The sequence below is a fragment of the Coturnix japonica genome, chromosome 9, assembly GCF_054131305.1.
Source record: "Coturnix japonica strain WE chromosome 9, WE-NBRP24, whole genome shotgun sequence".
Classification (NCBI taxonomy): domain Eukaryota; kingdom Metazoa; phylum Chordata; class Aves; order Galliformes; family Phasianidae; genus Coturnix; species Coturnix japonica.
Genome location: NC_140671.1, coordinates 31,030,368 through 31,043,872, shown reverse-complemented (window position 1 = coordinate 31,043,872; position 13,505 = coordinate 31,030,368). Strand labels below are relative to the sequence as shown.

General features: G+C 59.3%; 3 protein-coding genes across 8 annotated transcripts; 1 reads left to right on the top strand and 2 right to left on the bottom strand.

Moving 5' to 3' along the window:
* Window positions 1-327: 327 nt before the first annotated feature.
* On the bottom strand, window positions 328-4,885 carry ZBTB48 (zinc finger and BTB domain containing 48). Of its 5 annotated transcripts, none has more exons than XR_014931894.1 (9): window positions 4,071-4,885; window positions 3,548-3,659; window positions 3,335-3,427; window positions 2,812-2,927; window positions 2,495-2,649; window positions 1,749-1,885; window positions 1,427-1,591; window positions 1,187-1,275; window positions 328-1,076 (listed from the first exon to the last, which is right to left on the bottom strand). XR_014931894.1 is itself a non-coding variant. In XM_015882565.3 (9 exons), the coding sequence occupies exons 1-9, from the start codon at window positions 4,736-4,738 to the stop codon at window positions 783-785; spliced, it is 1,800 nt and encodes a 599-aa protein (XP_015738051.1). In that variant the 5' UTR covers window positions 4,739-4,885; the 3' UTR covers window positions 328-782. The 5 variants fall into 5 exon arrangements, 2 of the variants coding, with proteins under 2 accessions (XP_015738051.1, XP_085365393.1); XR_014931896.1 differs by having other exon boundaries at window positions 2,495-2,612; XR_014931895.1 differs by having other exon boundaries at window positions 2,495-2,612; window positions 2,841-2,927.
* A 166-nt stretch (window positions 4,886-5,051) lies between these two features.
* TAS1R1 (taste 1 receptor member 1) lies at window positions 5,052-9,645 on the bottom strand. Its single transcript, XM_085509289.1, has 6 exons — window positions 9,359-9,645; window positions 8,976-9,282; window positions 8,046-8,834; window positions 7,351-7,563; window positions 6,989-7,109; window positions 5,052-5,962 (listed from the first exon to the last, which is right to left on the bottom strand). Exons 1-6 carry the CDS (start codon window positions 9,643-9,645, stop codon window positions 5,052-5,054), a joined length of 2,628 nt encoding a protein of 875 aa, XP_085365415.1.
* Window positions 9,608-13,400, top strand: NOL9 (nucleolar protein 9). 2 transcript variants are annotated; one of them, XR_014931893.1, is made up of 11 exons: window positions 9,608-9,841; window positions 9,927-10,143; window positions 10,236-10,577; window positions 10,735-10,831; window positions 10,924-11,021; window positions 11,208-11,304; window positions 11,548-11,836; window positions 12,041-12,152; window positions 12,446-12,623; window positions 12,843-12,976; window positions 13,161-13,400. XR_014931893.1 is itself a non-coding variant. In XM_015882550.3 (11 exons), the coding sequence occupies exons 1-11, from the start codon at window positions 9,644-9,646 to the stop codon at window positions 13,287-13,289; spliced, it is 1,956 nt and encodes a 651-aa protein (XP_015738036.1). In that variant the 5' UTR covers window positions 9,608-9,643; the 3' UTR covers window positions 13,290-13,400. The 2 variants fall into 2 exon arrangements, 1 of the variants encoding a protein (XP_015738036.1); XM_015882550.3 differs by having other exon boundaries at window positions 11,208-11,369.
* Window positions 13,401-13,505: the final 105 nt, after the last annotated feature.

Sequence of the window (13,505 nt, the reverse complement as noted above, 5' to 3'; positions counted from 1 at the left end):
GCTTTCACTGTGATGTTTCTCATTTCAGGCCTGAGCTGCATTTAACCCACAGAGCTGCCTTCCAGGTGAGCGCAAGAAGGAAAGCAGCTGTGACTGTGATGTGTGCCCGGTCTGACACACCTTGCACCCCCAGGAACAGTCAGGAAATGGTTTTGCAGTGACAGCAGCCCTGGGTGGTGTTATCTCAGTGAGTGCAGCTCTCTGCTCCTTGAGGTAACGCTGCTGCATTTCAAGCTGAGTAACAGCTACATGAGCTCAGTGGGGAGAAGGTAAGAGAGCACACCATGCTTTCAGTGTAGCAAAGAAACAGTAATAGGCAGCAGAAGCTTAATGAAACCACAAGGCACGGGTTTAATGGAGATGGGTCATTTCAGCACACATTTAAGGAAAGGGACAGAGTCACACTTCTGGGAGAGCTTTAATCAACAGCATAAAACTAATGGAGCAGCAGGTGAGCCAGCATTCCCCTCTGGCCACAGCTGAGAGCTCGTTAAAAACAATTCACAGTATTACACGTATGGAGTCATCAATTACATCTCGTCCCATACATTGTATGTTCATTTATTTAAGTAGTCATTCTGAGTAGCTTCATGTTTCTTAATTTGATACCTGATATCGCTTCATCAGAAATGTTCCCTGCAATCCGGGGTTGGGGTCATTACAGGGGGGAGGGAGAAGGGCTGGATGTACGACTCAGAGCTACCGGAGGCTGAACAGAACCAATGTAGCAGAGTCAGTGCAGCCCAACGCTTTGTTTGGTAGCAAGGATGTGCACAGCAATGTTACGTCTCACAGTCAGCAGGAATTGTTGTGGTTATTATCAGTGACTGCTCAATCACGTCTGGAGAGAAGCTGTCGTTTGAACAGAGTCTCTGCACCGGGATCTCCTCAGGCAGGGGGCCGTGGGACAGGGACTCCACGATGACCTCAGCTGAGCCCACCTCCAGCTCCTGGGGCGGCTGCAGAGCCACCACCACCGCCTTCTCATCCTCAATGATCAGATTCCGAAGCTTCCGCTGCCGGGGGTTGTAGTTCTCCACCCGGTCGTGAATCTCCATGTGGCGCCTCAGGTGTGCCTGCAAGAGAGGAGGGGGAGGGCTCTGCCTGGTGTGCTGTGCTTCTCTGAAAGGAAGGGCTGGCAAAAGCACAGCAGAACTGCCCTGCACCCACCCGAGCCGTGTCCTACCTGCCGTGTGAACTTGTAACCGCATTCAGTGCACTCAAACTTCCTCACCCCCTTGTGCCTGCGGACGTGGACGCGCAGCTGCTCAACAGCTGAGGAGAAAAAGAAGGTGGCGTTGCCAGCAGCCCTGCCAGCAGAGCAGCTGCAGGCCTACACTGTAAAGCACCACGGCACAAGGGCCAAGACATGGAAGGAGCACAGCCTGGAAAGTGGCACGAAGCCACAGCCATAAGCAGCAGGTACCTTTGAATGTTTTCCCACAGATCTGGCAGAAGTGTGGCCTCCCCTCCTGGTGCCGGCTGGCGATGTGCCTCAGGAGCGGCCCCTTCTCTGTGAATCTCTGCTCGCAGAACTCACAGCTGAACGGCCGCTCCCCGGTGTGTGTCCGGTTGTGTTTGTCCAGACTCGCTGCCGTGAGCAGAGGGACAGAGAGCTGCAGGTCAGCTGGGTGCCCCCAGTTGGGGCACAGGCACGTGCTACGCTGATGAGACCGTGTGTGCTCCCAGGTGGCCTCCGTGGGGTAGGAGGGGGCTGCAGTTACGCAGTGCTGTGTGCCCAGCGGTACCTTGTGTCCTGAAGGTCTTGCCGCAGAGGTGGCACTGGAAGGGCTTCTCACCGGTGTGTGTGCGCAGGTGCATGTTGAGGTTTGCTTTCTGTGTGAAGGCGTGATGGCAGAACTCACAGACATAGGGACGCTCGTTCCTGTGGGCAGGAGAAAGGCAGCTGGGCCTTAGGCAGCCCCCAGATGGAGAAACGTCACCTCCACCTCTGCCTGGATCAGTCCCTCACACTACCTGTCACAGCTGTCTCAAAGCGCTGCAATTACATCCTACTTCAACTTATCTCCAACTAAAGTATTCTGCAGGGCCACAAATGCTCCTCTGCACCCATATGCTCCATATGAAGTGCAAAGCTGGTGCTTCCTGCCCCTCAGGCACCATATGACCAGCCCAGGAACCAGAGCTAATGAAAATTCACCACTTCAAGGACAGGAATCAGCCAGGCAGAAGGACAGCTGAGGAGCTCCAGCCATCACCTGCATTACTACCCTCAGAGGAAGAGCAAACAGCACACATTTCCTTCAGAAGAGAGGCAAGCAGGACTAAGGATTGGCCACTCACCAACAGCTGCCAACACCAGCAACCTGCAGCTGTCAGAAACTGCAGCACATCACCTCCAAGGAAGCTGGAGGGCAGCAAGCACCATTCAATCAGCCCACACACTGCAGGGGGCTCCCAGCACCCACCCCACAGGAGGATGGGGAGAAGGAGTTTGCTTGTGACACAGAGGAGGGAAGAGGTCACTTCATACCTGTGCTTGGCCTTGATGTGCATCTGCAGGCCATTGCGACTCGAGGCTCTGTGTCCACACTCCTCGCAGACAAACAGTTTCTCTCCTCGGTGCTTGAATGCCTCGTGCAGGCGCAGCTCTGTCCGAGACAGAAAGCACTTGGAGCAAGTTGAGCACTGCAAGTCCATAGGAGAGCTCGGGGTTAGGCAGCATTCTGTAACCCCCTGCCTTGCTTAGCAGAACCAGAAAGGATAATGGGAATTACTCTGTATTTCAGCGCAAGGTAATTCTCTCTCAAAATCCGCAGAGAAAGCATTAAAAAAACCACCTCCACTCACCCCACCTTGTGCCAGCATGCTCCCCTTACCGCATGGGGCTTCGGCGCGCCATGCAACTTTATCATGTGGCTCTGCAGGTCCTTCTTCTGCATGAACTGCTGCACGCAGGAGGAGCACTGGAATACAGGAGAAGAGGGTCGGCTTCCAGGCACCTCATTATGTGACATCCCTGCGCTGAGAGCACACGAGCTGTTCTGACACAAAGACAAGTGCCCAGCAAGGCAGCAGTGCCCGGCTGCAGAGCCACGGGAAGAACTGCCTGACTCTGGTGTGTCTCAGGGCTCAGAGGTGGGGAACGGCTCTGCTGCTGCTGGAGACAACTGACAGCTCACGGGTAAGGGACCCAGTGATGGCAATAAGGACAAGGGGAAAGGTGGGAGAAGAGCGATGCCTGCAGTCAAAGGCAGCGCATTGCAGACAGCGGAGTGTCCCTGCCACCAGGTGGTAACACAGCCCCAGTACGGCAGGGCCAGGATCCCCAGAATAGAAAGGCACGGCTGGAGCTGCTGTGTGCACTGCTGACCTTATAGGGCATCTCCCCTGTGTGCGACACCATGTGGAGCCGCAGCTCCATCCGCCTCTTAAACACCTCCTGGCAAACAGAGCACGTGAAGACCTGCGAGAGAAGGAAGGGATCAGCTTCAGAGTGAGACAGGAAAGGACGATGCCAGGAGCTGGATGTGCAGCCAGCAGCCAGCCCAGCAGCTGGGGGCACCTGCCATCTGGGCACATGTACCTGCTCAGTTCGGTTCATGCAATTTCTGGCCTCGTGCTCCAGGAGATTCTCTTTTCTGAAATAACATTTCCCACATTTGGAGCACTCGAATGGCTTCTCACCAGTGTGTTTCCTGGGGACACACAAATGCAGAGCATCCATTACTGACAGTGGAACAGCGCTGAGCTCTGCTGCCCACACAACAGACCTACAAACAGTCGCTGCTCTGTGTGCCCAGCACTTGTGCTGTGACAGGAGGATGCAACAACCCCCCTGTTGTCTGTGCTGCCAGCAGGGTGAGGCCTCAGCAGCCGCCTGTGCTGTGCTGTGAGCAGCAGCTGCTGAAGGAGCTGGAAAGCTCCATTTAAAGCCTCCTTTGAACAAGTTCTGCTGATGGCAGTGATCACTTTTACTCCTCCTGTGCAATCCATCCCATCCACCCGGTCCCACTGAGGCATCAGCCACCGGCACCGATCAGAGCCCCCCATTGCTGAGCCTGTACTGGCCCCACCGCGCCGTGCTCCCCGCTGTCAGGAGCTGTTACCTGTTGTGCACCTTCAGGTAGTACTTGCTGAGGAAGCTCTTATGGCAGGTCGGACACTCCACGGGCGCTGTGTTTCCTTTCCTGCCCGGTCCCCGCTCCAGGTGTTTCCCTTTATCCCCCAGTTCCTCCTTCTCATCTCGGGGCTCGTTATCACCGCTCCCGGTCCCGCCTCCCGCCGTGTCGCTGCTCGCGGGCGGGGCAACGTTCGCTGTCGCCGCGCTGTCCGTTCCGGGCCGCTCCGTGTCCGGTCCCGCTGTTCCCAGCTGCTCTCCCGGCTCATCGGGGCGCGGCGCGGGGCCGGGGGCGCGGCGGGACCGGCGCCGTGCGGGGCGGAACGAGCGACACAGCGCCACGGCGTCCGGTACGCCCAGCAGCTCCGCGGCCGACAGTAACCGGGAGCGGTTGTGCGCGGTGAGCGCCAGGCGGCCGGTATAGAAGAAATCCAGCAGCAGCTGGAACGTGTCCGCCACCGCGTCGGGGAGCGACACCGGGCCCGGGCCCACCGAGCCCCGGGAGCGGAAGAACCGGGAGCAGCTGGCGAGAACCGGCCAGTGAGCGCGGAACTCACGGCCGCCAACACCCAGCGTGGCGTCACAGAACTGCCCGGCTGCGCGCTGCCGGTTCAGCTCCCGCAGCACACGGACACTGTGAGCGGCAGCGCCCGGCATGGCCGGAACCGACCGGAACCGGAACCGCGACGGGCCGGAACCGCAACGGCACCGGAACCTCAGCGCCAGGCGGCAGAGCGACAGCGCCCGGATGTGACGGACCGGGAAGTGGCGCCGGATGTGACGGACAGGAAGCGGAACAACGGGCTGACAACGATCGTGTTTGGCTGCACGGCTCCGGTAACGCCGGACCGGTTAATGCCGTAATGCCGTACCGGTTAATGCCGTAATGCCGTACCGGTGATGCCGTACCGGTTAATGCCGTACCGGTGATGCCGTAGCGGTTAATGCCGTTGATGGCCGCGCGGGGCCGTTACCGGTCGCGGCGCCTCGTGTAGCTGCGTATCGCCCGCTGGACGCGCTGCGCCGTGTTGAGCTGCGGCCGCAGCAGCAGCACGAAGCCCCTGTGCAGGAACAGCCCGACCAGCAGCGGCGTCACGGAGCACAACGCGCCCAGCGCCGAACGCACCGCGGCGCTGCGACCGCGGCACACGCCCCGTGTGCTCAGCACGGCGGCCGAGCAGACGAGCTGCAGCAGCAGCCCGCACGTCACGCACTTGGCCTCGTTATAATCCGCCGGCAGCTCCCGCCCCGCGTAGCTCAGCACGAAGCAGCCGGCGCCCAGCAGCGCGTTGTACACTATGGCCGCCGTGTCCCCGCCCGCCCCGCACTCCAGCACCACGCGCTCCGCCCGCAGCCCGTAGTGTCGCCTCGGCCCCGCGGGACCCGCCGCCACGCACAGCACGGCCTGCAGCAACGTGCTGCACGCGATGAACAGCACCGGGCCGCCCCGCCGCCGCCACGACTCGTGCAGCGCCGAGCAGCGCCGGCTCAGCTTGAAGATGCAGACGATGTGCAGACTGCGCGTGGCCACGCACGACAGGAACACGGTGAAGCTGATGCTGTAGAGCGGGAAGCCCACGAGGCACGAGAGCCGGCTGGGCCGCCCGAAGGTGAAGAAGATGCTGCTGCAGGCGCAGAACAAAGCGCCCAGCATGAGGAAGCACAACCTGCCGCCCGCTGAGCGCACCACCGGCGTGGAGGCGTGCAGGGCAAACAGCACCAGCAGCCCCAGCAGCAGCAGCAGCAGCAGCACGGTGGGCACCAGCAGCGCCCAGCACAGCGGGTCGGCCCAGGACAGGAACTCCACGGTGCGGTTGAAGCAGCTCTCGCTCCCTGCGGGCGCCCACTCGTCCCTCCCACAGGCCTGGCAGGAATACGGGGCTGCAGGGAACAGCGGCACGTGGGAGCCATGGGCACAGTTAGTGCTTGGTCCTGGTGGGGCACCCTGAGCTCACAGCTCTGCAGCCTCAGGCGCCTCCCTACAGCTGCCTCTGGTTCTTCTCCTTCCCCGCAGTGTTCTGAGCCTAAGTGCTCTTTTCCCAAAAGTCCACTGCTTGTGATAAGGGCAGTGAGCTGGGAATTATAGGGCGTAGCACTGTGGGACTGCAGCAGCACTATTGGAGAGCACTAGGCTGCATCGTGCCTGCTGAGCCAGGGGACTGAGCTGAGTGGGACAGGGCTGCAGGACAGGAAGGGCTCTGTGTGCACAGCAGTACCATGCACTGGCAGTTCTCTCCTCTTGCAGATGGAAGGATTGGTGTTTTTGGGGGCTCCCCACTCCCACCGTTACCCAGAGCTGGCAATTCTGCCACGCTCAGTGCAGACACACTAAGGCTGCCCAGGGGCCACGAGCACACATTGGTAAGGTATTTATCATGGTGGGTAGTGGGTCTGTGCCAGGGAAACCCTGTCACCAGCCCCAGGAATGGGACATTTCCATACACCCCAAGGACTGGAGCTGCTGGTGACCACAGGTGAGCAACATCTACAGCACAAAGGCAACACTAGGCTGAATTTCCCTCCCTGAGGATGTGGCTCAGGAAGCAGCTGTTAGACCAGACATCCCGTGTCCCCAGGCCATAAGACAAGGGGGCTCTGCTGACACTGATGGTAATTTGACTGTATGAAGCCACCTGCTGGAAACATCCCTTGGAAAGCTCCAGGCTGAGTGCAGTGCATGAGCTTTGCATACCCATAAGGAAGCAAACGGGGAAGCCAGGCTAACCACATTTAGGTGAGCTCAGGTTTTTTTACTGTCCATAGGAAGTAAAATAAAAGAGTTAAGTGGAGAGCAGGTTCAGGGAGAGGGTAAGGTAGAAACAAGGAACTGGTGTGATGAAAAGGAAGGGTGCAGGTAGAGACACTGAGCAATAAGGAAGAAAGAGAAACTCCCAAGGGTTTACTGACCTGATTTGTTCAGGAAGGTCCCTGCTGGACAGGCCACGCAGCTGAAGCAGCAGCGGTGTCGGTTCTGCTGCAGCCTCATCTCCCCGGCTGCACAGGGCCAGGAGCAGACGGAGACAGGAACCTGCTGGGAGCACAGCAAACATCAGGCAGAGGCACAACCTGCGGGGCAGCGTGGGCTGGGAGGGTGAGGGGTCAGAATGCAGCCCAAGGCTAATGACAGTTATTACTCAGAATGCAGGTAACTGCCTCTGGCCCCCTCCCACGTACCTTCACATTTCTTCTGCTCTGGGGAAATACCCAGGAAGTAACGTTGGGGAACTAGTTGGCTCAACAATAAATAAGGTTTGAATGCAGAACTGTACCTGGTGATCTCTTGTGTGCCACAGGATTTTGCTCTGGTCAATGTGCAGTTTTTCAGGGTTCACAGTGAAAGCTCCAACCACATCAAAAGCCCAACTCCGGCCTCTCCAATTCCATGCAATGATGTTATAACCTTTACGAATGTTCCCGTTGGCATCAAATGAGATCTGGCTGTTGTGCAGGCTGAAGTTTACCTGCTTGATTTTTTGTAGGAGCTGTAAGAAAGTCAGAGTAGAGCCCTTCCTGGTGACAAGACTCCTACTGAGTCCTGCCTCCAGCGAGGAAGGTGCTGACAGCCCCTCTCTGCCTTCCTTTCTGTAAGTAGCACAGGTCCAGCAGCAGCAGATCAGCAGATCTCTTTGGGTTTCTGCAAAGGGCTACAGACAGAAGAGTAGGAGTGAGCTGAGAGTGTGTGTCTGGATCCAGGCTGCTTTACCTGCAACAGCTGGAGCCTACAGGGACGCTGCAGTGAGAAGGCTGAAGGCAGCCTCACATGGCTGTTGGCATCATTCAAGGGAGAGCCTTCAAGGCAGGATCTGTGCCAATCCCACACGGCCAGAGGCCAAGAGGCTTCCAGCCCTGAGCAGCACAGCCCTGCTCTGTTGGGTGTGTGAGGGATTTACAGAGACAGAAAACCCCTGAGCACAAGGGAAAAGTCTGTGCTGCAGAGGGAGGAAGGGCCTTGCCTTGCTCTTACCTGCCAGGGATACACTCTGCCTTTGCTGCACACCCCTGAGGCGCAGCCCAGCAGGTCGTGGAGGCCATGGGCCACCGCATACACAGCAGAGTACACGTTGTAAGAGGCCTGAATGTCGTATATGTCTGGGGTGTGAGCGAGCAGCTGACATTCTGGGCGGTGCTGGGTGCAGTTCAGCTGGACGCCTTCAATGCTGCTCGCTCCATTTCCCCTCGGCTCCGCTGTGCTGCCAGCACTCCCACACACAGCACGTTTCTTTGCGTTCGCCCAAGACTGGAGGCGTTTCAGCACTGTGGGCTCTGCCTGCTCAACCGAAATGCCAACCACGGAGCCGATGTTCTGGATGCCGGGCACCTGCCAGACGGTCTGGGCTAAAGACCAGTCCTCAGAGCCCACCCACACCATCCCCGTCATGTTCCGCTGCACCACCGCCTCAAAGAAGGGCTGCGCGTTCCTCCTGTTGGAGAACACGACGGTGACGTTGACCCTGCTGTCCATGAGGATCTGGGTCAGCTTGTGGAGCTCGGGGCTGCTGCCGTCCTTGGTTGCGGGGATGACACCTCGGTAGGCGACGCACACCTCGGTTGTGGCCAGCAGCTCATAGAGGGCCTTGATCCCATCCCTACCATAGGTGTTGTCGCTGCCCACCAGAGCCACCCACGTCCACCTGAAGTGCTGCAGCAGCAGCGCGATGGCCTTCACTTGCTGCCCATCGCTGGGGATGGTGCGCAGGAACGAGGGGTAGAACCGCTTCAGGCTCAGTGTCTCCAGGGAGGCTTCATAGCTGATCTGCAAAGGGAGCCAGGACGGGGTGGGACACGGGGGGGTCTGCTGCCCTGACAGGAGGGAGCAGGAACAGGGAGCAGGGCTGGGAAACGGGCCGGGCCAAGAGCCCCAGAGCCCGTGGGGCTAAAGGGGAGCGGGACCGACCTCGGGCACGAGGAAGACGCCCAGGATGGCGGCGGTGCTGAGCGCCAGGCGGCTGCTGTCGGGCCCGATCACGGCCACGGCCCGGGGCTCGTATTGCCGCAGGGCGCCCGGTGCCTCCACGTGCCGCCGGCCGGACCGGACCAGGGCGCGCAGCGTGGCGAGAAGGTTGGCGGCGTCCGAGCACGTGTCGTGGATGTCGCAGCACAACGTGACGTTGGGGAGCAGAGCGCTGCCGTTATTGATCTCCTCCACCGCGAAACGCAGCGTCTGCGCCAGGTGCTGCCCGTGGCTGCGGAACAACGCGGCGCTGCGGGAACAACACGGTTGGGGCGGCGTGATGCGGGACGGCAGCAGCAGCAGCAGCTCCCCGCTCACACACTGACCCCCCGCAGCCGCGCTCCATGTCCCGGCCGTCCCGTCCGTCGTGGATCTGGAACAGCCCCGCCATGCGGTAGCACGGCCCGCACACGGCACCGAGCGGAGCGAGCAGCGACACGAGCAGCGACACGAGCAGCGGGAACATGGTGCGGGGCGGGACCGGGCGGGCGGCGCCAATAAAGGGACGGGGCGGGGCGGGGCGGGGCCGGATGCGGTGAGTGCGGCCATGAACGCACGGCACATCCGGTACAGGCGGCCATGTCCGTACGGTACATCCGGTAGAAGCGGCCATGCCCGCACGTCGCGTCCGTCCCCGCCGGTCTCAGTCCCGCGGCTCCGTCGTGGATCCCCGCGATGAAGCCCCGTGGCCGGATCTGGCCGCTCCGCCGTCGCTGTCTCGGTCCGTCACGGATCCGCCGGTCGGGGCGGGGCTGGCGGCCGTGGAGGTGCGGGAAGGCGCGGCGGTGCTGCTGCTGGCCCCGCAGCAGGTGCGTTCATCGATCGTTGCTCGTTGCTCCGTCCCGCTCTCAGCTCCGCCCCGTCTGACTCGTTGCCCCGGTTCCGTTCCCGCAGGTGCTGACGTTCACCGGGAGGTGCCGGTTGCGCTGTTTGCTGGGCGCCGTGCGGGTGCTGGGCTTCACGGTGGAGCCGCACCAGCCGCCGTTACCGGTGCTGTCCCCGCCGACGCACTGCGCGCTGTCCCTGGAGGCGCTGCCCGCCGCTCACACCGACGCCCGGCAGCTCCGCTCCGCCGCCCGCAGCGCGTTGCGCGCTCACCGCGTCCGCCGCCGTGAGTTGGACTCGGGGGCTCCGGGGGGGTCGCGGTTCCGCCGCCATTTCGCGGCCCCGCCGCCATTTCGCGTTGTCCGGTTCGTCCCGTAGCGGCCCGGCAGCGGGTGATGGCGCGGTTCCGGCCGGGCTGCGCCGTGCTGCTGCTGGAGCATCTGGACACGGCGCTCACGCGGTTCCTGCTCAGTTTTCCGCCGCTCTGCCGCCTCTTCCAGCCGCCGTTCCGACGCGTCCCGCCGGGCGCTGCCGCCGCTCACGGCCCGCGACGCCCCGACGGCGGCACCGCGCACAGCGACACCGAGACCGACCCCGACGTGGCGGCCGAGCTGGCGCTGCTGGCGGCCGTGGGAATCGTGCCCTGCGGCCCCGAGCGCGGCCTGATGCTGTCGGACAGTGCAACGGGAGCCCTGAGCCAGCTGCTGCGGGGCTGCTGCGGTGAGTGCTCAGTGCATGGCACGGTGCTGCCCTGCTGCGCTCAGTGCATGGCACGGTGCTGCCCTGCTGCGCTCGGTGCATGGCACGGTGCTGCCCTGCTGCGCTCAGTGCATGGCATGGTGCTGCCCTGCAGAGTAACCCTTGTGTCTCCTGCTAGTGGAGGATGAAGGCGTCCCCGTCATCATGGTGTGTGGCCCCAAGAGCATCGGCAAGTCCACGTTCAACAGATACCTCATCAACCTGCTGCTCAACCAGTGAGTGCTGCCCTGCTCTGTGCTGTGTGAGCTGTGCCTCCCCTCACTCACAGCAGTGCTGCTCATCTCTATGGATGCTCCTGTCACTGCAGCCTCCCCTCTGTGGAGTACATGGAATGCGACATAGGCCAGACCGAGTTCACACCACCCGGATGCGTGTCTCTAAGTACCGTAACGGAGCCGTTTCTCGGTATGTTTTGCTGCTCCCACAAGGAGCTTTTTGGGGATGGGCTGTTTGTACTTAAGGGGAAGCTGCCACACGTTGCAAAAGTGCACATGGAGAATAAAAGGCCGTAGGAATTGTCTTGCTCTTTCCTCCCTGTGTGTCAGCAGATGGAGGGTACACAGCAGTGCAGAGATGTGCTTTCATTCCCAGGTCCGCCATTCACACACCAGCGGACGCCGCGTAAGATGGTGTATTATGGGCAGAGCAGCTGTGAGCAGGACACAGAGAGATACATCGATGTGGTCAAGTACGTGTTCAGCTCCTACAGGAAGGAAGTGCCTTTAGTCATCAACACTATGGGCTGGGTGAAAGGTAAACAAACACGATGGGTCCATTCTGGAGGGGTGGTGGCAGAGGGAGCGTAACAACCTGACAGTGCATCACCTCACTGCACAGCAGGGAGCATGAGATCAGAGCTGCTGTTGGTCTGTAACAGCGTTGAGGTTTCTTTATGTGGTGGCTGTAACCGTGTGTTCTCTGCTCCCTGCAGGTGAGGGGCTGCTGCTCCTGACCGATATGATCCGGCTGCTGTCGCCCACTCACGTGGTTCAGATGGATGTGTATGACTGGAAGGCCATGGCTCCGCTCACCCCCGAGAGCGTCCGTGTGGCTCCTGGGCTGTACACCAAGGGCCAGCAGCAGGGCAAGGGCAAGAGGATGGACCTGAGTGCGGCAGAGAGCTGGAAGTGCTCGGAAGGGGAGGAAGATGCATCAGCTCCTGACTATAAACTGCTCTACGTGCACCCTGAGTTCCCTGGAGCTGGGGCTGCGGGTGAAGCGTAAGTGGAAAATCGGCACTGAGTGGTTCTTAATTGGCGCAATGAAGTCACTGAGTCTTGGTGGTAAATGCATAATGGAGAACCCTTGTGTTAGGTGGCCCTTGTGGGGAACAGAGCGGGGGTTGTTCCTTCCTCCCTGGTTACATAGACTAATACACTGAGTGCAGCTTCCACGTCTTGATTTGCTGCGTTTCTTTCCTCCAGGCGAGTGCACAGCAGCATCTTACGTGACATGTCCATCCTGGGTTACCTGGGGCAGCTGCAGCCCCCAGATGTGCCGTCTGTCCTTCCACTGCACAGCATCGTGCCCTACCAGGTATGGGGCAACTGCAGGGGCTGCAGGGAATTGAGAGTCGCACTGTGAATGTTTTTGGAAGGTGGTGAGAAATGCTTTGTAATGCAAGGCAATGGGCTGAGCGGGGCTGGTAATTAAAAGGCAAATTTGCTGCAGTGTCATTGTAGCAGCTGTTCTGTGCGTTGAGTTGTGTTTGCTGTGCTATTTGTAGATGTGGTCGGTGGCTTTTCTAGTTGGGTTCAAGTTCAGGTTAAATATGCAAAGCTGCTGTTGACACAGCTGTGTTTCTTTTCGTTCCTTTCCTTCCCCCTCAGGTACCTTTTAATGCTGTTGCACTCAGGGTTATTCACACTGATGTCGCTCCTTCCAACATCATGTACGCAGTGAACGCCAGCTGGGTCGGGCTCTGCAGGATCCCAGATGAAATCAGATGCCAAAGTGCCGGCCCGGTGCTGCTGACACAGACACCCATCTGTGATTGTCTGGGCTTCGGTGAGTGAGGCCGGGAGACCTTCAGCCCTTAGTGCTGTCACGTTGTATTTTGAGCTGCACTGCAGAATGGTGGGATTATCTCCTATTTCCAAAAAGAACTGGGAAAATAGGACTAGATCCATGTTTCCCAAAGCAAATCCTGAGTGTTGTACAGAATTCATGGGCCAGGTTTGGCTGGTGGAGTTGGGAGGGAACAGAACGTTGTGTGTTGTGTTACAGGGATTGTCCGAGGGGTCGACATGGAGAAGCATCTCTATCACATCCTGACCCCGGTGCCTCCCCAGAGCCTGAGGGTGGTGAACTGCCTCCTGCTGGGAAACATCGCCGTCCCAAACTGCATCTTTGTGAGCCAGGTAGGAGCTGGTGGAAGGTGGGAAACGTTGTCATGGGGCTCATCTTGCAGGCAGGATTTTGCTTTCTTTGGGGCTCACATCTGGATGTTGGCAGATAACCCTTATCACCCTCTGCCCCCCAAGTAAGTCCAGTCATCACATCTGTAACATTGAAGTGTTCTGGCTTTTGGTTTGGTTTTTCCAGGAAGGAATCGAGGGAGAGATCCCCTACGTCACATCTGAGTACAACTACAGCATCCTGGGCTCTGGGAAGCTGAGAAAGAGGAAGTGTTTTAAGCAGAGGGAATCCACGTTGCAGTGTGATGACACCTGAAGCCTTTGGGACTTTGGGCCAAACCTGTAGATACCAAACGATCATTTTTAACAGTGTTTTATATTTTCAGTATGTATTTTGGTGTTTTGTAGTAAATAAGTTGAAAACGTTGGTTTGATCTGAATTCCTTCTATCAAGCCCTGTGTTATGGGTAGAGCCGTGGAAGGGGGGAGGAATGTGTTACCTGTGTGTCCTGCGTGGGGCAACGCTGTGAAC

Bases quoted from the DNA above. Each gene is read 5' to 3' on its own strand.
- ZBTB48 (XM_085509267.1), bottom strand. From the start codon at position 4,738: ATGCCGGGCGCTGCCGCTCACAGTGTCCGTGTGCTGCGGGAGCTGAAC. The intron at 1,886-2,494 runs GTATGAAGTGAC...TCCTGCCCACAG, and splicing joins CACATCAAGGCCAAGCACAG to GAACGAGCGTCCCTATGTCT. The intron at 1,276-1,426 runs GTACCTGCTGCT...TTTTCTCCTCAG, and splicing joins CTGTGGGAAAACATTCAAAG to CTGTTGAGCAGCTGCGCGTC.
- NOL9 (XM_015882550.3), top strand. From the start codon at position 9,644: ATGCCCGCACGTCGCGTCCGTCCCCGCCGGTCTCAGTCCCGCGGCTCC. The intron at 9,842-9,926 runs GTGCGTTCATCG...CCGTTCCCGCAG, and splicing joins TGCTGCTGGCCCCGCAGCAG to GTGCTGACGTTCACCGGGAG. The intron at 12,977-13,160 runs GTAGGAGCTGGT...TGGTTTTTCCAG, and splicing joins ACTGCATCTTTGTGAGCCAG to GAAGGAATCGAGGGAGAGAT.
- TAS1R1 (XM_085509289.1), bottom strand. From the start codon at position 9,645: ATGGCCGCTTCTACCGGATGTACCGTACGGACATGGCCGCCTGTACCG. The intron at 9,283-9,358 runs GTCAGTGTGTGA...TTGTTCCCGCAG, and splicing joins ATGGAGCGCGGCTGCGGGGG to CGCCGCGTTGTTCCGCAGCC. The intron at 8,835-8,975 runs GTCGGTCCCGCT...CTCCCTTTGCAG, and splicing joins GCGTCTTCCTCGTGCCCGAG to ATCAGCTATGAAGCCTCCCT.